The following is a 26,110-nucleotide window of genomic DNA, read 5'->3' on the forward strand; positions in this document are numbered from 1 at the left end:
TAGGAGTGTATGTTTGTCAGGATGAGAGGGTGAAGGAGAGGGACTGGTGTTAAGGAATTGACTCATGTCATTGTGGGAGCTGGCAAGTTTTGAAATCTGCAGAGCGCATTGGCAAACTGGACACCCAAACATATGGAACATAAGTTGATGTTTCACGAGGAAGAGTTGAGTTTCGGCTTCACTGAAGGCTGTCTGCTGCAGAGTTCCCTCTTCTTTGCGGGGACCTTGGTCTTTTTCTCTTAAGGCCTTCAACTGATTGTGTCAGGCCCACCTACATTGTGGTGTGTTTCCTCCTTTATTCAGTGGGCTGATTTAAATGTCAATCTCTTGCAAAAACAAAAAACAAAACCAAAAACGTTCACAGCAGCTTGCAGCCTGGTGTTTGGGTATATCTGGGTGTCATGGCCTAGCCAAGTTCATGCATAGAAGTAGCCACCACACAGCCTAACTTTGGAAACTGCACTTTAAAGCATTGTGGGGAAACAGCGTGTGAAAAGCACAGAAGCAAGAAAAGAGTACGACTTGTTCAGTGTACTCACAGCACTTCCAGAAGTCTAGATCAAGGGGGTGTGTATGGGAAACATTAGATGAGGCGGGCCTCAACTAGATCATGAGTCTCAGGTCAAGCTGAGGGGTTTGAATTTCATTTTAAAGAGGACATTTTAGAAGGAACACTGGCAAAATGTGAAGAATGGCTTAGAAGGTACCGATGCTGGAGACTGGTAGGCTGAGTGATTAGGACCTGGAGGAGGGACAGCGCACTGGCAGGAGGTGCCCCACTGGAAAAAGAGTCTAATGTGAGACTTATTGGCTCATTGGATCAGAAAGAAAGTCAGCCCTTTGTTTTAGTTGATGGCTCCTGGGGGTGCCATTTATTATGTTTGGAGCTGGTGAAGGTTTGGAGGAGATGGTTGGGATATAGAATAAATGCTTACGGAACAGATAATTGAATATGGGCTTGGAGAGAGAAAATGTTGAGTCATCAGTGTATGATCACTGAATCTCAACCAGGAGAAGTTACGCTCCCCAGGAATCATTGGGCAATATGTGGAGACAATTTTGGTTGTCATAACTGGAGAAAGAGAGTGTGTGTGTGTGTGTGTGTCTGCACACACATGCATGTGCATGTGTGCTACTGGCATCTGGTGAGTAGAGGCCAGGGACAGTCCCTGATGACAAAGAATTATCTGGCCTAAAATGTCAGTAGTGCTGAGGATGAGAAGCACTGATGTATATATGTAGATGTGTGTATAATCTCCCCCGTGGGGTTTGGATGAGGGGAGCGAGGGGTGGGTCTCAAGAGAAGGTGGCATATGTTTCTAGGTACTATAAATATGCACACTCGTTAAATTAAGTACAGAAGTTATATGTAGACAACTTGGAAGAGCTGACATGTTTCTAGTTATTTTACAACCACATAGCCTTCAAAAGCAATCTAGAATATGGAAATACATTCTTGTAATGCTAGTTATCTTTGTTGGATATATTGGTGCCTCCTTTTCCTAATACTAAAGAAATGAATATGGTCCAAAGACAAAACAACCAGATATAAGGAAGAGATACTGCTATTTGTCAAACTTGGATTCTAGATATTTCTACCTGGGAGGAATCCCAACCTCTTAATCTTATAAATGAGTATGCCATTGCCTAGGGAGGGAAACCAACTTGTTCTCACATCACTTAGCTAATTAATAATTGGCAGTTTAAACCAGGACTCAGATTTCAGACCCCTGACTTGTGTTTTTTGTTGTTTTTTGGTTTTTTTGTTTGTTTGTTTTTGAACTCATTTATGTAACATTTTATCTTTGCAAAGCATGTTTTCAGCCTACAGTTCTTATTCCCACCTAGCTCAGGGAATTAAGTGGTAGTGTTATCCCGGTTTTAAAGAGAGTAAAGCCAAGTTTTAAAGGCAGTAAGGAAACCAGTGTCACAGGAATGGTGGAGACAAAGTAGGGTGCTTATTAAACCAAAGGCCTTGCTCCTTGAGCATCTTAGAGAGAGAAGACACACATCTAAGAATAACAGAGATTAGGAAAATAGGAAAAAGTCCATCTAATAAGATGAAATAAAAGATGTTCGCCAACCAGGAGAACTGAGTAACACTGAGTCCTGCTTGGAAATTGCTGAAATTGGGAATAGGGAAAGCTTAGATAATGGTCCGAATACCACATATCATAATATTTATATTTCTTTTCTCTCCCCTATCCTTCAAAACCATTCATTTTGCTCCCCTATCATGCTAGTGTATTTCAGAAACTTTCCAGTTTATTTCTAATTTTATGTCATCACTAACAGAAGAATCCTAAAGCCATTTGAGATTTCAGTTGTCATTCTGTTCATGTGTTACTTGTTTCGAATGTGACCTTACCTAGCATTTTCTTCACTTAGAAGATTTCCATTGTGTTTAGTTTCTGTATCAGACACCAAAGTGGGTTTCTTGTTAGTAGATACTGGTATAATAAATCCATACTTTTGAAATAGGAGCTTGAGGCATTTTTTAACTGGAAAGTTGGTGTTTTCTCCCATTTAGTATTAATAAGCGCTGTTGCAGTCTGTAATAGCATCTACAGACATTTCATAACCTTTGAATGAACGTATGGCAAGGCACTAGTACTCTGTTCTAGCGAAAAGTAAAGAGCCTGGCTTTATCCTGGGCTTGCTAGGAGAACCTGTACCCACCCACCTCGGTTGCAGTTGGTCCCAGGTCACCACTGTTGTTCACCTCCGACCCAACAGACGTGCTCTCTCTGCTTAGTAAACCATGTTGTGGGTTGTATCCCTGATCCAGTTATTCTGTTCAGGAAGCAAGTTTTTGCAATACACTTAACATTTCCTTTTTGGTTCTCCCCACCCTTCCCCAGCCTTTGGCGGCTCTGATTGGGGTTAAAACACCTTTTCGTATTACTTTAATTGTTGTCCTCCCCACCCTCAGCCCCACTCCTTTCCTGCCCCCCCACCCCGCCCTGTTCTGCAGAGCCTGCAATGATTGATATGATGGCAGTGCTGTCATTCTTTTTAACCCCCCAAAAAGTCATTTTTGTTCTAGTTATTTTAATAGAGTCCCATTAAAGCTGTATTGCTGACTGAAATACCGGCATGAAGGGCTCTCACTGAGCTGAGCCCAGGAATTAAGAAGTCAGGAAATGGGCTGCTGCATTGCAAGAGAGCCTCGTGTGACACCGAATCTCCTGATTGGGGAGATCATTACTGCTATTATGACTCGACTTGCGTAGGAATTTTAAATTCCATCTGAATGTCAGTAATAACCCTCTTAGCAAATTATCCTGAATAAAATCACGAAGGCATTTTATATAATAGGTGTTGAATTACTGGATAGATTTGCTAATTAAATACTCTTTGTTCTGCTGCAGTTGACATTACAGGGTAAGATCTTGAACAATTATTCTCAACAGCTGTACTTTGTTAAGGGAAAAATTAACCACAAAGTTTATTTTTTTACACTTGAAGTTGGCAGATTTTTGAAATGTGCTTGAAAAAATTCCATCATCCAATTGGTAATGAGTAGATAAATATGCAGGTGTTGCTGTGAAATCAGATAACTGCAGACTGCCTTATTAATGAATTTAGCAAGACTTTATAGCCCTGTTTTCTAGCTGCTGGCACTTAGAAAATGATTTTCTGTCAGAATGGGTCACTTTAATATTAGGCTTGTCACTTTGAAGTGAACTTGGAAACGGCCATCTTGTAATCACTGTACCTTGTGTCCAGTTGACCTTTCTGGATACCTGTGGCTTTTTTAAAAAATGCATTTCCTTAATGGGGAAGATATCTATAATGTGTAAGATTTTGATCGTTGGCTTCTAGAACATTCATGTGGAATGGGCTTTGTAACAAGGCAGTGCGACATAATGAAAAGAAAATGAAACGTAAGGGCCAGATTCCAGATCACACTCTTGATTAGCTCTGTTACTTTGGGCAAAATCATAGAGCCTAGTTTTCCTCCTGTGAAAGTGGGGTTTATAATACTGCCGACTCCTTAGGATATTTATTCAGCATGCTACAAATACTCATTAATAGCTGCCAAGTACCAGGCCCTCTTTTAGGTCCTAGGAATGTGGTAGACTGCAGGAAAGATGATGACTAAAACTATCCTCAGAAATTGGTACAAACTCTGCAGAGACCTGTTTGGCTATATTTATCAAAAATTTCAAGCATACAACCTTTGGCCCAATAAGTCCTCTTGTAGGAGTTTACCTTGTTACTGGCAGATTGGCAGATTACATGTAGGTGGTTTCTACACTTTACCTTCATAACCCCACTTCAGTAAATAACCCTTATATACATGTAATCTGCCGATCTGCCAGTGGAATGCTATGTAGTCATTAAAAACAATAAGGCAGCTCTTTATGTGAGTATGGTATAATCTCTAAAATAATGTGTTAGCTGAAAAAGCAGTTGCAGTATAGTCTTTATAGTTTGCTTAGTTTTCTACCATTTCTTTGCAAACATCCACCAAGAGGTTTCTGCTGCCAAAGGGAGACTCATTTTAGTAACCGCCCTCACATAGTGTGTGGAAGTGGTTGTGAGTTGGTGGCAGGACATTGTGGGAGTGGGTAATAGATCTGAAAAGTGAGAGTTGCCAGTTCACGTTGGAGGCGCACTCAGGACAGAGTAGGTTTGGTTCACGGTGTGAAAGGAGAGAAGACATCCGTTAGCGCGCGTGTGGAGTTGTAGTGACAGATGGCGCCGGACATGTTTTACTTAGCGGAATAGTTACCTTTTGGAGCTGTCTGTTGTGATGAGGAAAGCCAAGCATAGAAGGGTGGAAGGGGCAGGGGGTGAAGAGAACTCGTGAGAAGTAGTTCTGTCCTCACTATGATTAACCTGACTTCGGTTGATCTCATTACTGCCCTTTTCCCAAAGGAATTATCAGGTATTCTCTCACAATGCATTTCCCTGTAATTTGAATGTTAAAAAATGAAGATGAAGTGGAGGAGAGTGGATGCTTTTTCATGAGTGAACTGAATTTTAGTGTCTGGTAGAAAAGTGATTGGGATTATTGTGAGATCTATCAGTCACCTGGCCAGCAGTTTTTCGAGTGTCTGTCAGATGTTCAGTGCAAACATGGGATCTGACCTCCAGGAGCTTGTGATCTAGTTGGGGAGGTGACAAAGTGTCAGCCAAAAACTGTTTCCATTATGGGATTATCATGATTATCTTAGTCCAGTGGTCCTTAACCCTGCCTGCAAGCAGAAGAATAATCTTGAGAGCTGTTTAAAAGAATTGTGGGGCCAGGTATTGGTATTATTCAAAAGATACTCAGGCGATTCCACTGTACAGCCACCATTTAAACCACTGGTTAGCCTCATCAGTACTCTCCACCACCCATCACCCCCAGGGCAAGGCAAGGTCTTCCTTGCCCAAGAACATAGGACACTGAATGCGTAAACAACATTGGGAGACTGTTCTGCAGGGAAGGTAGGCAGTGGAAATGGAAAGTAAGGGGTAGATATAAAAGATACTCTAAGGTCAGGATTTATAGGGCTTTGTATTATAAAAGACATGAAGGACAGAAATGACACCATGAAGTTTGAGCTTAGTTGACAAGGAAGACTCTTGGAGGTAAGAAAAAGAAATATAAATGAAGTTAATCTATCTGGCTTGTTGGAAAAGTGACTTCTGGTTTAGATCGATGCTCTGAATAATGGATGCTGGTCTAGAGGCAATAGCATGGAGTGACTAAGGCCCCACCCTCTGGAGTCAGAGCGCCTGGGTTCGTATACTTGCTCTGTAACTTACTGGGACAAATTAATTATTTTCTCTTTGTTTTTTGCATCTAAAAATTGGGAGTATTCATAGTGGCTGTCTTGGGGATCTTGGAAAAAGAAATGAGAAAATGCACGAAATGCTTGTAGCACAGTATCCGGCCCGTATATTTTACACATAACACACGTACTGAGTGCTCAGTATGTCGTATTACTCCTTTGAAGAGGCCTCCCTTTGTTAAATATGTGTTACTTCTGATCTAGTCTCAGATAATTTATATGTTTTTATCTACATCTACATTATCACCTATATGTCTCTAGCCTTACATCTATTTACGCCTGGGGACAGACCTCTCTACAGGTATTATCTACCATGTGTGTTTGTTCCCTGAATGTTTATTGAGCCCCACCTCTGTACTGGGCACTTTGCGAGCTCCAGGGATAGATAATAAAGATCTACTTTCTGCCTTCAAGAAGTTTAGTCTAAGGAAGAAATTTAAATCATATATATGTATTTTTTTCAACTTTTTAAGATCCTGAATACTGTAAGAATTGCCAGATTTGAAATGCTCTGTCAAGCTTTGTTTTTAGCCATGCAGTTCTATTTAAATATTGATACCGAGAATAGTTTGCCTTTGTGCCGTATTAGAAAAGGATGTTTTATTATGCATATTTATTAAAGATAGATCTTTACATAGGTCTTCTTACATAGATCTTTACACTAAATCTGCTTATGTATCTCCAGCTAACAGCCAGCGTAGAGGCAAAATGATTTTTAGATTACGTTGATGTTGTTGTTTTGAGGGTTGTAGTTAGAAAACTGTCAAGAGCTTTAAAAATGTATGGAAATGACAAATCATTGGCATACCTATCTCTAAATGGCTTATATTTATGTTTCTATAATTCTGTAATGCATTAATCTTGACTTTTTTTTATTTCATTTAGATTTTGATGCATACAAAGGAGATGGTACAGAAGGTAATGCTGATGACATTCTTTTGTATTCAAGGAAAACTGTAACCCAGACAGCCTGGAAATGGCTTCTTAGGATGCCTAGTTTACGTTTATAATCCCTCCAAATGGATTATAGCCTTTTTCTTTTACTAACACTGATATGATCTAGCCGCTGCTTGAAGCCTGTATGTGAGTATTTCAAGCAAATTAGTAACAGTGCTAATTAGAGTTTACTTCCAGGCCTTTATACTGTATGTGCTCCACTGTTGTTTGTGATGATTGATTTTTTTTGGCACTCTTCATATTCTACTAAATACTGTTTGAAACTGTTAAGAATTTAATACAGATTTGTGCTCCTGAATTTAAAAAAACCCATTTTGTTTCTGCTTCCTAAATCGTCGTGACCACTAAGTTTGTGGTACAGTGGGTAAATATAGATGTCACTTCCCTCATCTCGTCTCTTTCTTTATATTATTCAGTCCCACATTTTAATTCATTTGGAAGTGAATATTTCCCCTGCCACTCTTCTGTTTGTTTTAAGGAAATGAGGGAGATTTTCTTAATGTGGCAGTGCTAGCCTTTCTGGCTTACTGGGGTTTAGTCTTCGATTGTACAGTGACGGTATGGATAGGAATAAGCACAGACTTTTGAAAATTCATCTGGAACCTGCAATTTCTATAGTATGGGAAATCTTGAGTTTCACTGTGTGTAATGGTCACTTATTAACTTTCATAATTGTTGCTTTTTATTAGATGAATCTTGAAGTTATTTATGGAGATACAGATTCAATTATGATAAACACCAATAGTACCAATCTGGAGGAAGTATTTAAACTGGGAAACAAGGTGAGATAATTTGATGAAACTATCCATTTTACCTGCTTTCATGAATTCCATGTCTACATGGAACTTCATAAATTCCTGTTCATGTCCCTGTGTATCCTGAAAATAATGAACTTAATGCCTTCAGTTCTTCATCCTTTTTTATATTTCTTAACTTTTGCTCCAGTTGTTTGTTTTCAGGGCAAAATTCAAAAGGAATTTTTTTCTTCCTTAAGTGATAGATATGTTTTACCTTTGTAAACAGTCTCAGTTTAAGATGTGATCATGTTGGAACTTACCACATTGTCATTCATAAGGAGAAATACATCTCAAGTAGTATTCAGATGCATTTTATACAGTGATAGATAAGGATAAATACCTACCTACCTACATACATAATACACATACATCTGTAATTTTTACAGGAGTGCTTAAAATATATTTGAAAAGTCAAGGGGACATTTAAAAATAATCATTTGTAGCCTCCTAGTTGCAGTTCATAGTTAGCAAGTGTTTCTTCAACACTTGCTATGTTAGATGTTGTTCCAATAAACTAAAACTAAGATACTATCTTACAACCTAACAGCTTCCTGTCTTTTCCCCGTAAAATGTGTGAAATTTGAACTATAGTCTTTACTTGAGAGCAGGCTTGACATTACTGTACTCATTGGACCGTCGCTAGAGGTGACAGTCTGTGCCTTGACCTTGTCAATAAAGAGCAAGTAGCTGTTCATTTATTTGTTCAGCAGAGAGTTATTTGCTTATATTCAAGGTGCTTTGGGAGGTATAGGGAGATCTTAGACACTATTTTAATCTCAAAGTTTTATTGGCCATGTGTCTAGTTGTTAGACTATCTAATCTCTGATTCAGTAGTTTGAAGGTAAGTACTTACACATTCAGTTTTTAGATTAAAAAAAGACTACTTGATAATTTTCATAAATTTCCTGTGACTGAGCCCGCCAGTTCTATCTTTTGGTTGAGTGGGATGATATATTTATATTATTGTCTATTTATCTTTTTGTCTGTTTTTCTCCCTGTGCTTTTTTGAAGCTCTTGAATCATACCCAATATAATATCATGTCCCATATGACCTAAGTAAATGCCTTCTAGCCTTGTGTGACTTCAAGTTCTGTTCAGATTAACTCTTGGCAATTTGTAGCAATGTTCATCTTCTCCTTGTTTGATGTTTGAGAAGCTAGCACTAACTAATGGTTGAAATTTTCACAGGTAAAAAGTGAAGTGAATAAGTTGTACAAACTGCTTGAAATAGACATTGATGGTATTTTTAAGTCTCTGCTACTGTTGAAGAAAAAGAAATACGCTGCTCTGGTTGTCGAGCCAACATCGGATGGGAATTACATCACCAAACAGGAGGTGAAAGGATTAGATATAGTTAGAAGAGATTGGTGTGATCTTGCTAAAGACACTGGAAAGTGAGTTCAGCTTTTGTTTTTGCTTTTGTTTTTTCTCTTTAAAACAATTCAAGCATTAATGACGTGGAGAACACTTTGATTCTGCCAAGCACAAGTACACAACTTTTTTTTTTGTTACTGTTATCGTTGCATATTAACAATTGTTACTTAACTTGGAGTGGAATTTTACAGATAGGATAAAACTTAAACAAAGCCAAACTTGTTTAGTAAGAGATGCTTGCTGTAACATGCACCTTACGAGTTTCAACTCACAGTGAGGGTAAACGTTAACATTTTACATGATTACAACATTACTTTTCATTGATGTTAGCTTGTTTTTGTTTTGTTTTGCTATACTGTTTCTATTAAAAAATGCCTTGTGTTGTGCTCCTGAATCTTCCTAGTGCCTCCTTAGGATCGTAATTGTTAAAGTGTCCCCATGTTGTGGCTTAAAATGTTCTAGGATTCAAAGTGGGCCATGGAGTGAGACTTTGGCCCCAACTGTATCATTTGTGTGTAAAGATTCTTACTCATCCCAGGTTAATTTAAGAGGTAGTTCTCAAATACCATATGTGCCTTCAAAATAATAAATGTCATGACCGACCCCCTAGCTTTGCACCCGAGACTAAAGATTGTGATAAGAAGACCTGTTTGTTTGTTTTTAGGGCTACATTAATTTATAAAGCACCCATCTTAAAAAGACAAGTCATTAGGTGCTTTTTGTACCATCTTTCCAGGTAATTCCTGCTTTGTGAACCTAACCAATTCTGAAAATAGATGAATTTTTTTTGAAAGGAAAATTTTAAATTGATTTTACTATTGCTGAATACCAGCAGTTTTTACTTGTTTACCTGTCTTCCTCTTGTGTTCAAGTTGGGAGATTGAGCAATTGTTGCTTCTGCAAAACTACTCTTCATTAGGCAGAGTTGATCATCTGAGTCTGGGTCACTGTTAGCCTCTTGTGAAATATAGTTTGAAATGCTTCATTGCCCCCAAACGTACCCAAAGATGAAACTACTTTGTATAGACTGTCGATTAGAGTGTTCTCTTCAGCTTTGTGTTTTCTAAGAAAAGATGCATCATAATAGAAGTAAATTTCTCTGAGTTAGAAATGTATTAGTAATTAAAGCTATACAAATGTTTTTGTCAGGGTTCTTTTTCTCACAAATTATAATGCAGCTGTCAAACCCTCGCTCTGCATTTTCTCAGAAATGGATAAAATATTGGCTTCCTTACTCCTTTTTTTCCTTTTTATTTTGGCGGGGGGGTGGTGTCTGGTTAGAACAACATGAAGTTTTTGAGGCATAGCATGCAGTTCGAGAACACTGAGAAATATAATGAAGCTTTTAAGAGAGAAAAGTGAAATCTTTGGGTTTTTAAAAAATTTGCATAAAGAACTTTATATTCCTATTTTCCTAGCCAATGGTCATCTCAGGTGGATTGACATTAGAGATAATATCTTGGTGCTTCATGAGGAAAGTGAAATATTTAGCCTCTAAAATTTTACCCTACACGGAGAATAGAACTGCTTGGGAATTTTGTAATTGCATAAAAATCCGATGGAACACATGCCTTTCTCTGTCCACATTTTGTGTGAAGCATTAGCTGCCTCATTTTTTAAAAAAAAAGATCTGTGTATTTAAGGGCAGACCTGACATTGCAAGGTTGGCAACCTTTGGTAGAGTTAATGTTAAAAAACAAATAGTAATGGCCTTAATGGCCTTTTGGACATTAACCCTCATGTTAGCTTTTAGTCCAGTTCTTCTCCACATGTTAATCTAATCACATCTATCTTCCTTTTCTCTCCTTTATTAATAAAGTATGATATCGAAAAATCAATCCTTTTTTTTTTTTTGTGCAGCTTTGTCATTGGCCAGATTCTTTCGGATCAAAGTCGGGACACTATAGTGGAAAACATTCAGAAGAGGTTAATAGAAATTGGAGAAAACGTGCTAAATGGCAGTGTCCCAGTGAGCCAGTTTGAAATTAACAAGGTAAATGTGGCATTTATTGCCGAGCCCAGCTGCTGCCGTGTGTTTCCTCCTCCTTCACATAGCTGAAGGACCACCTCATCCTTGCAATTGAAATAAATTCTAGCTTGTGAATTTATTTATCTAGCTGCTTAACAACTATCTCACAGATTGAGCATTAGCATTGCCCTCTTCTGTGCCCAGCCCTGATGCACCCCCGCCTGTCGCCGGGCCCTCCCTCTCCGTTCCTCACTTACGTCGTGGGAGCCCTGCGTTCAGAGGTTCTGTGGAGTCATGTGTTAGTGTTTCAGGGACCGGAGAGCATTTCCTTCTTCACAGTCCTCCTCAGTTACAGTTGTTTCTGGGGCAGGCCTGTAAGCTTAGAGACACAGAGGGGGTGTGTGTTTGTGTAACTTTACAGAAGATGATCCTTAGAGGTACTGTAATCAGAAGGCATTTTTAGACATTGTTATTTAGAATTAAGATGGCGCTAGCACTTTCTGTATATTCAAAGCTCTTGTGCTTTTTTTTTTTAACCTATATAAGTTATACTTTATGGTTAGTCTTAGTTGTTGAAATAGGGAATATTTTTTCTTACCTAATTTGAAAAATAAAATCTCGGTTTCCAAAAGTGCTGTGTAATACAAGATGTTAGGTTACAGATTTCTCTTTTTCATTTAGAAAGAGTATCCTTACATATTCAGCTCATTTTGCAAATACCATTTTACCCATTTTGTGATAAACAGATTTTATTGTCAAAGCTCATACTAAAAGCAATTTTAATGAAAAAGAATCTCATGATGGCATTAAATGGAAGTTTCAGAATTAAAACTCATTCATAACACCCCTATACTAAAGTAATGCTTGTCATATTTGCACATTTCCTTACTCTTTAAAATATAGTTTTACATGACAGCAATTATAATGTATATTACTTTGAGACTTGTTTTCACTTAACATGAACAGATTTTTCTACATTTCTGTATTAATCTTAAAAATCATCCTGCTAATTTTATATTTCCCTGGTACATCTTTAAAAATTTTTGCTTGATTATGGACATTATTGCTATTGTAAATAACTGTATTGAACATCTTTATTCATTTGCCTTTTTTACTTTTGGATGAATTGCTATCTTAGTTTAGGTTCCTTAAAGGGAAATATTTGAGTCAAAAGATAAGAAGATCTGTATGGCTCTTGCCAGATTGCTTGGCAAAAGAGTAATAACAGTTGATAATAACAAAATTTATGTGCCAGTTTCACCACAGATTTGCTGATTTGCTTGTAGTGGTGATATTTCATTGGTGATACTATCACTGTTCATGTTTAAGTAAGATGTTGCTACCATAGTGGATATGAAACTGTATTTTACCATTGGATTTAATTTGCATTTATTTGATTCCTAGAGAGAATGAATATTTTCTATGTATATCCTTACAATTTGTGTTTATTCTTAGGTAAGTCATTTGTTTCCTACCTCTTAACCGTGACGTCTTTAACATCACAAAAGAAGACATTCATTTATATATGAAATATACAAAAAATTAGAAATATAAGAAGACGTGTACCTTGGGACTAGCTCTTCACTTTAAGTGATGCACTGTATGCCTACTGGCATGGAATCACTTGTGACACTAGAGAGTAGTTTCTGTTCAGATTTTACTGTGTCTGTCAAAAATTTGCATGAATAAGAGTTACTACCTCAGTCTTGCTTTGATCAGTTTTTGCATCAATTATGCAGATGGTGTCCCCAACACTGTCTACCTTCTTAGATATGTGGGCACTATGTTGCCAGGGATTCCAGGCACAAGTTTGGAAGGCTGAGCCCAAATATGACCACACTATTGGCAAAAGAACACTGAATACATGTCCTCTTGGGTCATGGGCCCATGTTGTCATCCTCTCACGTGGATGATGACACAGTATCACTAGTGTGCTGAGAAACTCAACTCATAGACACATTGGCAGTCTCTGAGTTCTGTTGAACAGTCTACAGTCTTGCTATTTGAAGTTCCTATTGTCAAAATTTTTAAGCTTATACAGAAGTAAAGAGAATAGCATCATGAACACCCATGGATCCATCACTGAGCTCCAGTAATGATCAACTTATAGTGACACTATCATTAATAATAACAGTACTAGTTAATACTTAGTGGTCAGTGCTGTGCATACACTTTTCTGTGGCAGAACTGAAACTGTGACTTACTGTCTTTATATTTTCTATTTCACTTGGCATAGTAGCTGGCAAATAATAGTTGTTCAGTGAGCGCTAAAAGAATTCCTTTGCTTTAATCATCCATTCATCAAACATGTGCACACAGTGCTAGATTCTGGGATATAAAGTTGAATAAGCAAAACATGGTTGGTATTTTCAAGATGCTTATAGTCTAACAAAGGTACTTACTACCCCATGCTCTTACACTTTTTTTATAAAGAAGAATTTCTGCAGTGTTGACATAAATACAGTAAAGTCTGATGAAAGGATTGTTTATGTAATAGTTATTCCTATGCCTGTTTACATTAAACTATTTATATATCAAAAGTGACTGTGTTGATTAACATTTGTCTGAATACTTGTACTATGTAAAACTTGTGAGTAATTCAGTTTTTACATTTTGTCATTTTCAAAGGAGAGTGAAATCGAAGAGTATGTATGCGACTGGTTGTGGATGGTCTTAGAATAGAATGTAGATAGGTAGGTAGGTAGATTGAGTGATTTTGTGATACTGATAGAGCTTGAAAATGGAAGGTAAGCCTAGGGTGGAGGGGTAATGTGGTGAGATCTACCTTCATAGAGATTTCCGCCCTTGTTGCCCAAAGCAACTGAAAGACACTGTGTGTGATTTTCTGAACTACTGCAATCTTAGCATAAATATATTTCATAAAGTAACACAAAATACTTCACAGTTGGTTCATATAGCCCTGGCTAACTTGAGCCTAAACCGCCAGGAAGCATTTTTTAAGAAAAATCAAGCCTTCTAAAACTATCTTGTAAAATCTCCAAATAGCCCCAATCTAATAACTGGAAAGTATGTCAGATGAAATTCAGAATTTCTTAACATTGCATTGAAGTATAGTCAATTGAAGAAGATAACGGTTTTCTTAAGTAGAGTTATATTGATTAAGATTTCTGTGCAGTATTACCCATCCAAGTCAATCAAGACTTCGCATAATGCAGGTTTGAGGAGATTCAAATACTTGGAGAATCTCCTAGGCACTCTCCTCTACTGAGTATGTGATTTAGAAAGTACATAACCCAGGGTGTGCAGCCGTGTGGGAGAACCTGCTTTATTCTATGACAGAATTCTCACCTTTCCTGGTCTCAGGACATTTCACACTCTTAAAATAATTGAGGACTGCAAGAGCTTTTGTGTCTATAGCTCACACTGATATTTACTGTTAGAAATTAAAACAGCAAAATTAAAAAGCATTTATTAACTTATTTAAAAATCAATAAACCCATTATGTAATTGCAAAAATACAATTTCTCCATGAAAAAAACTATATATTTCAAAATGAAGAGAAATTAGAGAAATTATGTCATTTTGCAATTTTGCAAATCTCTTTAATGTCCAGACACCTGGATTCTCGTGTCTGGTTGGGCATCCACTCTGTTGTGATGTGTGGTGTTGGTTGAAGTATAGGAAGAATATCCAGTTTCACACAAATATGTAGTTGGCAAAAGGAGCAGTATTTCAGTAATTTTTTGAGATCGTGGTTTGTTCCTTGATTCTACACTGCTACTCTTTTATAATAAGTGGTATTTTCTTAAAAGCTATTTGTAATGTGGAAATATGAAACTGTATCGGTGAACTTTTCATACTCTGTTACATTAAAACCTCTTTGTGTGGTGCTTTGAATGGTATTTTTCCCATACATGATATTATACATCGTTCATTTATTAAATGTCTGGTCCCTGAGTTTTACAGATGTTCCAAATAATGATATGTTTCATTGTGCATTATCAAAAACCACATTTTAGAATATTCCTATATATATCACCAGAAAAATCTTTTAAGTATTGGGAAGTTGTCAAGCTCACAGAAGTAGAAACAAATTTTCCAAAATTCTAATTTGTGCCTGGTAGCTTCAGGTTTATCGTAGGCAATGTATACTGTCAGGTGTTTTCCTTGAAATGGCAGGCTTACTTGGTTCTTTTTTGAGTGATTGCCAGATACACAAGTCAGAGTAACAGTACTCGGCCTGTCATTCTTTCAAGTAAAAGTTGTGTTCTGTGAAAAAGGCAGCTAGTTTAGCTTGCAACTCAAACAACTGCACAAGTGCATTTCTTGGAGCAACCTTTGTTCTTCAGTCTACAATGGTTATGCCTTGTGCATACATCCCATTTTGTCACAAAATTTTAGTTTTGTACTCAAGGTTCAAGAGGTTAAAAAAACTGGTGGTGAAGACTACAATGACGATTAGCGCAGTTTGGTGCTGCTGTCCAGGTTCATGTGTATAAGGCATCGGCACCTTTACTGACCACTGCTTCTGCATCACTAGTGCGAGTAGTATTGTTGGGAAAATCATTCTGACTCCCTGAAAGGTTGTTGGGAACCACATTTCGTGATCTGGACACACAGCATGCTATTCCTTGTCCTTCTCTTGTCTTTTGAAACCCACCCCTCACAGAGCTAGAAATCCTCCTCCTTCCCTTTGTGCATATTGAGTTCCAGTCCAGTAGACTGTATTTTTCCTCACCTCTTGCTTTTAACTTCTGCTTTTTCTCTCTGCTTGAGTGTTCTTGCCCCTGTTATCTTTTCTTAAAATCGGTTTTTTCCTTCATGTGCCAACTTGTTCTTTTTCTTCCATGATTTCTGCTCTCGGATGGAAGTGATCTTTGCCTCTCTAAACTCTCCATAAACACTTTGTTCACATCTCCCTTCTGGCACTTGTAGCTTATTTTAGAGAGGCGTTTTTGTTTTGTTTTGCTTTGTTTTTTTGCGGAACAAGGAGTCGTCTACGAATAGCAGATGACTTAGGACCAGTGACCGTCTTACTCATCTTGTGGTACTTTACAGTGCTTGAACTTAGTGAATTATTGCAGCGTGAGCAAAATAATTTCTTCTGCAAGCATTTGGTTGCTGCTGCACGCCAAGAGTCATTCTGAGCACTGAGTGCAGCTGTGAGCGAGGCTGACGCGTTCCTGCTCTCGTGGGGCTTACTTTCTGTTTCAAACTCACTCAGCCTGCCTTCGGAGAGCTTAAGTTGACAGTGTGAGTAAATCCAGTGATTTCTGGTGCCTTTGGGATTTATTTAGGCTCGAGAAACCTTTGAGAAACAGATCATTAAATCAGAGTAACCGTTATCCATCAGTCTTAACTAATCAGTTAATTCAGTGAGAGAAGTGCAAACATTAGGAGAAACTCAGGCTGTATAAGAGACTGAATTTATCCCCTTAATTTTTATATCCGACTATTATGTGCCATGGCCCAGAAATTCTTACTTCTTTTTTGTCAGGGTTACATCTGGTTATATTAGTTCCTCAGTGAAGGAGAGAGGAGCCTGGAGGATAGAATGGCTTAAGCTTCCATGGCAGGGTTTTGTACCTACCGCTTCTGTCATTTTTGTATTCAGGTGGCTGGTATGATTCTAGCAAAGAGGTATTTAGTGTGTGTCTGCTCAAGAAGGGCTTTATTTTAAAGTTTGAGGCTTTTTGTTCCCTCTTTTTCTCTTTTAGGCATTGACAAAGGATCCCCAGGATTACCCTGATAAAAAAAGCCTACCTCACGTCCATGTTGCCCTCTGGATAAATTCTCAAGGAGGCAGAAAAATGAAAGCTGGAGACACTGTGTCGTACGTCATCTGTCAGGTACAACTGTCATAATGAATGAGCGTCTCCTAGCGCTGAAGAGCCCGTGCTGGGGTCCGTGTGAGCGCAGTGTCTTAGTGCTCTTCCAAGTAATTGATGCTCTGCAGAGAGGGTTTGGTCTTGGTTGGTTTCACAGCATTTAGAAACAGTAGTCAGGGATATGACTATACTTCATTAAAATTTTCATAACACATTTAAGACCAGTGAAATTGTTTTGGTGAGGCAGCTTTGTAACAGTAGCCACTGTCGCAGCCGCAAGTTAATGTGAGTGACAGTGTGTCGCAGTTTGGCCATATATCCAGCAATACTCCTTTATCATTCCTTTTGCATCAGGTTCCACTGTGAATATTGGTAAAGAGAGCAAATGCATTTTTCACTGGCCTGTGTTCACATAATTACTTAAAAAATATGAAATGCATGATTGTATGGAGAAAGGTAAGAGATCCTAAAAACATGCCTTATGAAGAAAACACAGATTATCTAACCAGTTCCTTTTCTGACTTTATTTTGAGTGGAGGGAGCCTAGAACCCACCTCTTTGACTTCTCCCTGTTTCACCTCTAAGGAACTTCTAAGGCTTCTAGAACAGTTTTAAACCCCTAGTCAGTTTCTTGAGTGTAGCATGTAGTGTGTCTCTAACAGGGATGAGGAGAAAGAGTAGGACAGAAGAGCTTTTTTTTTCCCCTTTGAAAGCACTTAACTCCAGTTGAAACAAAGGAGAGGTCTCATCCCTTCTCCCTCTTTAACAAAAAAAAGTCAAAGCCAAACCTCTATCCAGATTCTTTACAATTACTGTGCTATGGTCTATTTACCATCTGAATAAGACTGCTTCTTTTTAATTAATTATTGCGTTTTGTTATTATACTAAAAAAACTATATAAGCCTTAAACTTCACTGCAATGTGATTGATCTCTGTCAAACTACAATGTGTTTTAAAATCAGAGAGTCTTCAGAATTTAAAAGTCATCTGCTAATATCTGCTCAGTACTGTAGATGATGTACATAACAAATGATCTAAGTACATGGACAGGAATCAGCACTTGACTCTGTCTCCCTCCTAGGGTTACCCTTGATTAAGAACTGTTACAGAAAGCCAATTCCTGCAGGAAAATATTTCCATAAATGTCTGACTCGCTCAAGCCCTTAATGTGCTTTGCATATTGCCTCTGACAAGTCTAATCTCAAAAAAAAAACAATTTTCATATTATGCAAATAAAGATTTTGGTAAATAGGCTAGTTTTTTTTTTCACTTATATCTTCACATACATGAAAAAGCTCTCAGATTAATCTATTAGTGACAGGAGCAGATGGCAGCATATAACTTTTAAAAATGATGTAGGTTCTGTGAAACAGCATCTGAAAATGAAATCAAGCTACAATTATGTTTTGGCTAAACCTGGAATGGAGATGCGTGGTCATGTGATTGATGTATTTAAAAGTCAGGCTTATGTTCCTTGATGTCCAAATATTAGGTCTTTTGATTCCTTCTTTTCAGGTCTTAACGATAAAAGAAAAGCTCAAAATGCCGTGTAGTACAGTAAATCCAGTTTGGTGTATTTTTACCCCTTTCCCCATTTAACTGGTGCTGAATCTTGACTCGCTTGCTTGTTAAAAGAACAGTTCATGTTTCTTTCATTGATTTATTTTTCTCACTATATCCCAAGAAAAGCTGTAGGACTCGAATTTGCCTTTGTCCCCTAGCAGTGGGACCTGCCCACTTTCAGCATGTTTGCTAACCAAAGCTGCCTACCTCTTTTGCTTTTAAGCACTCAAATTACTCTCTTTCCTAACACAACCAACATTTTTAGAATGTGTTTTTGAAAATGTATGATGACACATTTTTAACAGAACTATTTGCTACTGTAAGCAAGGGTGCCCTCTAAGAATAGCCTGTCTCTAAAACCGGTTCTGTTTTGTTTAAAATTTACATTTTGAATATAGTGCTCTACTCTATTGATAACTTATTCAGACTATAAATTCAGATTAGTTCAGAGAGTAGTGTTTTTGGTCTGTAATTTATGTTGTAGTTCGTAATCTTCTAAAACCTGTGTGAATTATTCGTTGAGATCATAAGTCCACTTCCACTTGCTGGTTAAGTTTTAAATCCTTAATTATTTAACTTTCATTGAACATCATTTTCATAAGGCATGCTTTTAATATAATTGATTTAAGGGGCCCTCTGGTCACCTGGCAAAAAATTTTTTTTCCGTTAGTTTTCTTCTAAAGATGACTACACAGTTTTGAATGAGTTGACTGCATCTGGTTGTCTCTGTAAAGTATGTACTTTGTGAAGTTCCCAAATTACTATATGGGCACTTCAAAGAAGACAAGCATTGCTTCTTAACGGTGTATGTCACGTGTTTTTGTACATTCCGTGGGATCTTGCTAGGTTTGAGGATTAGGTCTCTGAGGGATATATCTTATGTCATAGCCCAAATGTTTCTTCAACAGAACACAGGGAAACCTGTCATCTTAGCAATTCTTTTGAATTTAGTCATGTTTAAGCTCAGATTTTTAAAATTCAATAGGAAATATGTTTGAGTCACTGTTAAAACTAGTCTTTTGTGTGGATATTTAAAGACTATGCTTAGAAATTTTCACCTGCTTCTTTTTTTACAGACATACCTTACATGAGAACATCTAATGAATACTGGAAAGTAATTCGAACGCTTTGGGAAAAAAAATTTGCCTCTACAAATTTGATTTTTACTCATTATTAAAAATCATCAAGCTCAACATTACTGTAACCTTAAGGACAGATCAGTTTTAAAAAACAATACAATTCTATAAATCAATCAGAGTTCATGTGCTTGTTAAAAGGCAGTCTGATTCAGTTATGGTGCATAAAGACAGTGCCCAAGGATTTTTCACTCTTTTTGTCATTGGCTGTCACCTTCCTCTCATCTAACAATTCAAACTTCTAAAAAGGCAACAATTAAAGTTGATTAATTCTGCCTAATTTCTTCTCCTGTATTGTGAACTCCTGAAAAATAATTAAAAGCAAGTCTTTGAATCTGAGATTTGCTTCCTTTCTAGTTATTTCATTATGTCTTAGCATAGAAAGAGTCTAGTTGATAAATAACCCAGTTTATTTCCATCCGGGGCCTGGCCAGAGAAAGAGGCCGCTGCCTCCAGTTTCTGGTAAGACAGCGGTACAGGAAGGTTGCCTCTGCTTTGGGCTGGGCGCTGTGCTGAGAAGGGACTGATTGTAGCAGGAATGAAAGAATAGGATTCACATTATAATCAGTTTTGCAGAGCAGCTGAGCACTGTGAATAGTTATAATTTCCGAATCTGAATATTACATTCTGTTGTTGCAGACAAGGGAAAAGAGTGGAGTGAGTAGTTGGATATTAGTCCAGTAGAGTGATCGCTTGTTGATCATGGTGACATCACCCACAGGACTGTATGTGGGCCAATTATATAGAATTTCATAACTTTTATTTTTAGAGAGTAAAGAGGAAGCCCTTGAAAAGAGGCTGTCTGACCCACCTGCCTTTCCTTGAGGAAGGGCCATGCAAACAGCACAAAATGATATGCCCTTCATTCCATTGGCCAAACATTTTGCTTCTAGAGCACTCTAGTCTACCAAGGAGATGTCCTTAACTTTATTATATCTTGTACATAAGTTACCACTCTTGGGCTTTGTTCCCCTGTCATTTGCATCACAGTGATACAGCTAGCTCTCATCAAGAGATAGAGACACACACCTCATCTTTAAGATGATGCTATGGCTGAAATTCTTGCACGGAGGGATTACATTAACATAATAAAAAAGGGTCACACATGTTTTGTTTTTATCATAACTCCTAAAAGGCCTTTGTTAGCAGGTCTTCTCGGTGTGTTTCTGTGATATGGCAGGTGGAATTATTTAATCTAGTCATGCCATCTTGTTGGTTTCGTGTTTCAACAAAAAATAGAACACAACACATGCTGGATTTACATTCTTGGACAGTGGGTGAGCTGTTCTCCTTGATCTTCCTACTGTTAGATGCATATGAAATGTTCACCAATAGGTCAAAAGGACTTCTTGGTATTTGGAATTGAATATATAAAATTGGAATTGTTGTCCCCCTTTTTGACCAAGCCAGTGTGTGTGATTGAATTTCTCACAGCTTTCCCTGTACCCTGTCCTCTTGTAGGATGGGTCAAACCTCACTGCGGGTCAGAGGGCCTATGCACCCGAGCAGCTACAGAAGCAGGACAATTTAACCATTGACACCCAGTACTACCTGGCCCAGCAGATCCACCCAGTCGTGTCTCGAATCTGTGAGCCAATAGACGGAATTGATGCTGTCCTCATTGCAACGTGGTTAGGTAAGTGTCCGAGCTCACCTAGTTCATCACCAGGCGGCAGCAGCACGCGCGGTCCTCCCTGGACTATCGTGAGCCTGGTTCAGAGGCACAGTGCTTTGTTGAGCACGTCTTCATTTATAGTTGGGCATTTATTTTTGTGCTTGTGTGGTTAATGTCTGTCTCCCCTGCTAGACTAAGAACCCCACAAACTTGCTACCTATGTAAGCACATGCCAGAGTAGGCACTCAGTCAGCTGATGCTCAGGGGAGAGAGAAGGCGAAAGAAAGGATAAGAGAACATTTTAGGTGCTGTTCTAGCCTCTGAGCTTACACCATTGTGGCTTTAATCAGTGAGCTTCCATTAATAATGAGATTCATTGTATCTTGATTATTGTTTCATCTTGTCTCAGTCTCTCAGTGTGTTTTCATATGAAGTAAAAAGTAAAAGAAGTTTAACTTCTTTAGTATTCGATTCCCTTTTGAGTATCCTGCTCTTGTTTTTTAAAATGTCTTCTAAAACTGGACTTGTTATCTTTTAGGAGTTAGTTGGTGCCTAATTTCTCATCTTCTGTGGTGGTGCCAGCCAACCCTGAAACCTCAAAGCCATGTCACCAGATTATCATCTCCTACTTAGAAATATATTTCATAACCAGTCCTGATTTCATTCCTAGACGACCAGCATGTTAAGAGTTACACTGCCTTAAGGTCTCCACTCTCTATCCCATTGTACACAGAGATGAAGATTTTCAGAATAGCTGGCCCCTCCCTATCTATAAGTACAGTCCAGATGTCACTGACAGCTTTCAGTCTCTGACTTTGGCAGTTATAGACTAACTTTCTAGCTCCAACCTGTATTTCTAGCCTGACATCTTCCTTAGTGTATTCAGGGTCCCCTAAATATGGCATCACTAAATCTGTCCCTGCTTCATGGAAAATTCTTCCCTTCCTCTCATTGGAAAATGTGGCTTAAGACATGACCTTTGGTGTCTTTGGGGTCTAGATTCAAACTCTGGTTCTCTTGTTCACAAGCTCTGTGGCTTTGGCAAGCCTCTAGAGCTTGCTCTCAGCCTTGGCTTCTGGTGTCATAAATTAGAGTTGCTCTGACAGAGTGGTTAGGTAGTGGAGAGATGCTCCGCACAGGCCTGGGGGGCGGTGCTCACCAAGTGCCGGTTGTGGCCATGCTCCAGCCCCCTGCCAGGCTTCTGCATTAATATGTCCCAACTCCCCCAGTCCTTAAGATTTGCATGTCGTTAGTGGTCAGAGTGCATTTGTGGATTGAGATTGGACAGAAGAGTCATCAAGTCACATATTTTCCACACTGAATATGTTTCTGAGCTCCTCCCCCCCAGCCCCCCACTGTCTCCACTCTCCCATCAGTGTCTGCTCTGGAAGTGGAAACTCATTTCTGACATTTGCCTAAGCAAAACATAATTAGGAAGACAAAATTCTGCTACCCAAATCATCATATAATGTATTCTCAAAGTTGAGTTGTATTTGATGATGTTTATAAATCCTCAGCTGGGAGGAGGGAGTGTAAGTGCACAATATTTTTTAGCTTCCTTCTTTTTTCTCTCCTGCCTCGAGTGCTTACTCTATCAGAAACTGTAATAAGTACTTTGCATATGTTGTCTCATTTCATCCTTTCAATAACCCCATGAGGACCTGTTGTATTTCCTCCATTGTATAGAGAAGAAAGCTGAGGCTTAGAGAGGTAACTAACTTGGTCTTGTCACATGGCTGGTAAGTGGCCAACTGTGGTTGGACTGGGACCTTGCTCTCTGTGACTCCAAAGTTTGTGCTTGTAACCACTGCCTCTTCTTAGCTCTGAGAGGCCATGACACTCATCCTCAGCCGGGAGTGGGGCGGCGTGGACGTGAAGGCATGGGAGCGTCATCTTCCTTGTGCTCCCTCCTCTCCCAACTGCGAACCCCCACACTGCTGAAAAGCCCTGAGCAAAAGCATTTGTGTTTTTAGAGTAGATCTTCCAGGTTTTCCATCGGTATCATCAAGAACCTGGTCCAAAGGCTCACTGTTGCCCATCTCTTTCTTTGGTTCTTAATTTCCTGGGGGCCCAGAGCTGAGGAGGGATAGATGGAACAAACCCCATATCGTGAAGGACACTTAACAGATATAAGTGTGGAGCCTTGTATTTTAGCAAAAGAGCTAGAGAATAATGGTAGTGGAGCCTGGCCGGTGGACAGGTGCCAGGAGGAGACCAGACTGATGTCATTGGTTCTGGGGTCATATTGAAGATCACTTTTATATAAATTAAACAGTGTGCAGATTTTGACTTGCTTAAAAACCAACTTGCTCATAATTACAGCTGTCTTAGGAGTCCAGTTTTCACAAATGATTTTCAAAGCCAGTAGCCTAGTGGGCCCCCGTTCAGAGGGTTCGTGTTATTACTGACCAGTCTCAGTCTACAGAGGGGCCCCTTCATGCTTATGGTGGTCCCCACACAGCCCCAGCTCTCCTGCGCCATCACCGGAAAGCTCTTGGTGCCAGGTAGCCACTTCAAGCTGCCTGAAGGGCCTGTGTTTTTGGCCCTGAAGGAGCTGCTGCCGCTCCCCCTTGTATCTTTTCTCCCATTTTTCTCTTCGGCTACTTGACAGCAGTTTTTCTGCTGAAAACACATGAGGCTGTCATCACTGTGCAGTCTACCTCCTCCCACCTCAGTCCCTGCCGTCCCCAGTGGTGTCCACGTACCTTTCAACATTTGTAGGAAATGTCCTAGGCCTTTCTGTCTCCCTCTTTCCTCATGGGAGGGTCCACAGTAATGAAGTGCAGGGCGGCAGGTGCCGGTCAGCAGGAAGATCTGTAGACAACATTGAAGCTCGTCAGGCAGATCCTTGTGGGTGTTTGCCCCCTGCCCTATTGGGGAGCTGCATTTTGATCTGTGTCCTTTATTCCTCCAGCCCGAGTGAAAATGAGGGTGGCCACTCTTCACTAGGGGATTTCAGGGCCCTGTTACCAGTTCTCACTTAGCCTGTGGTTTTAGAGGCGAAGGGAGGAGATAGGAAAGTGGTGAGAAAGTAAGGGGAGTGTTAGGGGGTGCATGGTTTCTAAGAGGTGCAAGCTGCAGGCATAAAATTACTGTAATTTGTTTTTAAAGTTCTAAATCTGTTTTCTTTATATAAAAAAACTGCAGTTAGTGAACTGACACCGTTAAATAAGTTGAAGTCTGCAAATGTATACATAAACTACAAGCCCTCCAACTGCCTAATCACAGACATAAAATAATTCTTTTGCTTTTAATGTATTTTTTATCTTTGATTAATGAAACGTATTACAGTGTTGAAACTTCAGTGAAGTTTGATACATTGTCCTTTTCGTTAGTACAAAGAAATCAGAAATAATGGCATAATTTCATTTAGGAAAATTATTAAGTTCAAGATTTTTCATTTTAAGACTCTTTTGTGGAGAGCAGCTATATATTTCCACTACCTCTTTTTCTGTGGCTTTTATACTGCTTTCCTTGAAATGAAAGGCAAGCATCAAGTGTTGGTTTTATCCTGTGGCTTCACTTTGGAAATTCTCTATTTCTCCCCGTCAAGGTACCTCCTGAAGTCTGTCTGGTGGCATGTTGCACGGCCAGGTGTTCTGTATAGGAAGGTCGTTTTAGTGAAAAGGAGAGAGGATAGTCTATTAAATGAGGGAATGAATAAGTCTGTTGAATTGCAAGAGAATAATTTGTTCTCCCTAATAACTAATGGTCCTCATTATCCCACAGTAAAATGTGTATCATTTTTCTGAAACCCTTGCAAGGTTATTGCTATTGGGCTTAAATAAAGCTAAATTTTACTCTTTTCCATCTGTGAATGGAAAAAAAATATAGTATTACTCTTCTGATACAATAGCCCTATGGGAAACATGGTCACTAAAACTTGGAACTCTTAGCTTTTGTTCTCCAGACTATAGGTTTTTTTCTCTTGTTCTAATGGAAGCTCTCTATATTCTATGGATGAAATATTCACAGTATGGACCACCATCCAAATAGTCTTCTGTACCTAGCAAAACAGGCTGGGGATGAGAATATTTTCAGGTTCATTCTTGAATGTCATCTTTTAATAAATTTGTATTTTACCCATAACAGTACTTAGAATTATATAATATCTTTCTTCCAATGAGGAATGATTTGTATAGTCGCTATGAAGTACATTTCTTCATGGTCAGTGATAAAATTTCAGGCGTGTGGCCATCAGGGCAGTTTTTCCATTGGTCCTGAGAAATTATTGATGTTTGAAGAACTGGAGAATTGAAAATTTAATCTCTGAAAGTAGTACTTAAAACAAGACAACACACTTAAGCCAGTGTGTTCCTGAGTTAGATTAAAAAGTAAAAATTCCCTTTTTAAAAACTGGCCCGTACCACTCACATTACAGGAGGTAGTTTTTGTCAGTAGACAGGGTCCAGTAACATCTTCTAAGAAATTAAGTCAGGCAGGGGGCCACGCAGTGTTTGACGGGTGCCTTGGGTGGGCCTAGGGAGATATACCTACGAACGATGGTCTGGGGAATAAAGTGCAGGTGGTTGGCACTGGAATGATGCCACCAGCAGGTGCCTCAGGCATTACTTTGTCGATCACGACTTTGCCTTTTTTCATGATTAAGCTCGCAGAAGAATGTACACAGGTGATCGTCATTTCCAAACCTTAAATATTTTCTATAGCATAATTCATAGTAAAATTTAAAAAGAAAGGTCACACCAAATGCACAGTAGGATATTGAGTCTTCTCAGCTGATGAGAGCTGCCTCTTCCAGGCTGGAGCGCCATTCCAAGCACGTCATCAGATGGCCCGAGTGCCTAGCCTTCTTTTGCATTTGTCAGATTCGTGTTGAAGACCTACTGTGCCCAGCGTCATAGTGGGCACTGTGAGTGGTGCAGGGTGGAGTCAGCCACGGCCCCTCTACTCGAAATGCAGCCGGCCCATTGAGTCGATTCCAGTGTTGTTGAGTCCAGCGGACCACACAGTATATGTCCCCAAAGAGGTAAAATTAAGGATGTTCAGTGTTTAGGGGAGACAGAGACCACTTCTGGCGGGGACCACCAGCGGAGGCGTTTGAGGCATCGTGGGACTGCCCTGTAGAGAGGCCAGTGGGAAGTCAGGAGTAGTTGCCCGTCCCTA

At 39.0% G+C, this 26,110-nt stretch overlaps 1 protein-coding gene across 3 annotated transcripts in view; it reads left to right on the plus strand.

Moving 5' to 3' along the window:
* The window catches only part of POLA1 (DNA polymerase alpha 1, catalytic subunit), a 268,997-nt gene that overhangs the window by 96,565 nt on the left and 146,322 nt on the right, over window positions 1–26,110 (plus strand). For all 3 annotated transcript variants that reach the window (XM_031673314.2, XM_015250479.3, XM_031673315.2), the window contains exons 27-32: window positions 6,672–6,704; window positions 7,433–7,525; window positions 8,729–8,934; window positions 10,775–10,907; window positions 16,562–16,693; window positions 20,833–21,007. In XM_031673314.2, coding sequence (XP_031529174.1) covers window positions 6,672–6,704; window positions 7,433–7,525; window positions 8,729–8,934; window positions 10,775–10,907; window positions 16,562–16,693; window positions 20,833–21,007 — 772 coding nt within the window. The remainder of the gene's footprint in view (window positions 1–6,671; window positions 6,705–7,432; window positions 7,526–8,728; window positions 8,935–10,774; window positions 10,908–16,561; window positions 16,694–20,832; window positions 21,008–26,110) is intronic.

The sequence above is a fragment of the Vicugna pacos genome, chromosome X (genome assembly GCF_048564905.1).
Source record: "Vicugna pacos chromosome X, VicPac4, whole genome shotgun sequence".
NCBI classification, from domain to species: domain Eukaryota; kingdom Metazoa; phylum Chordata; class Mammalia; order Artiodactyla; family Camelidae; genus Vicugna; species Vicugna pacos.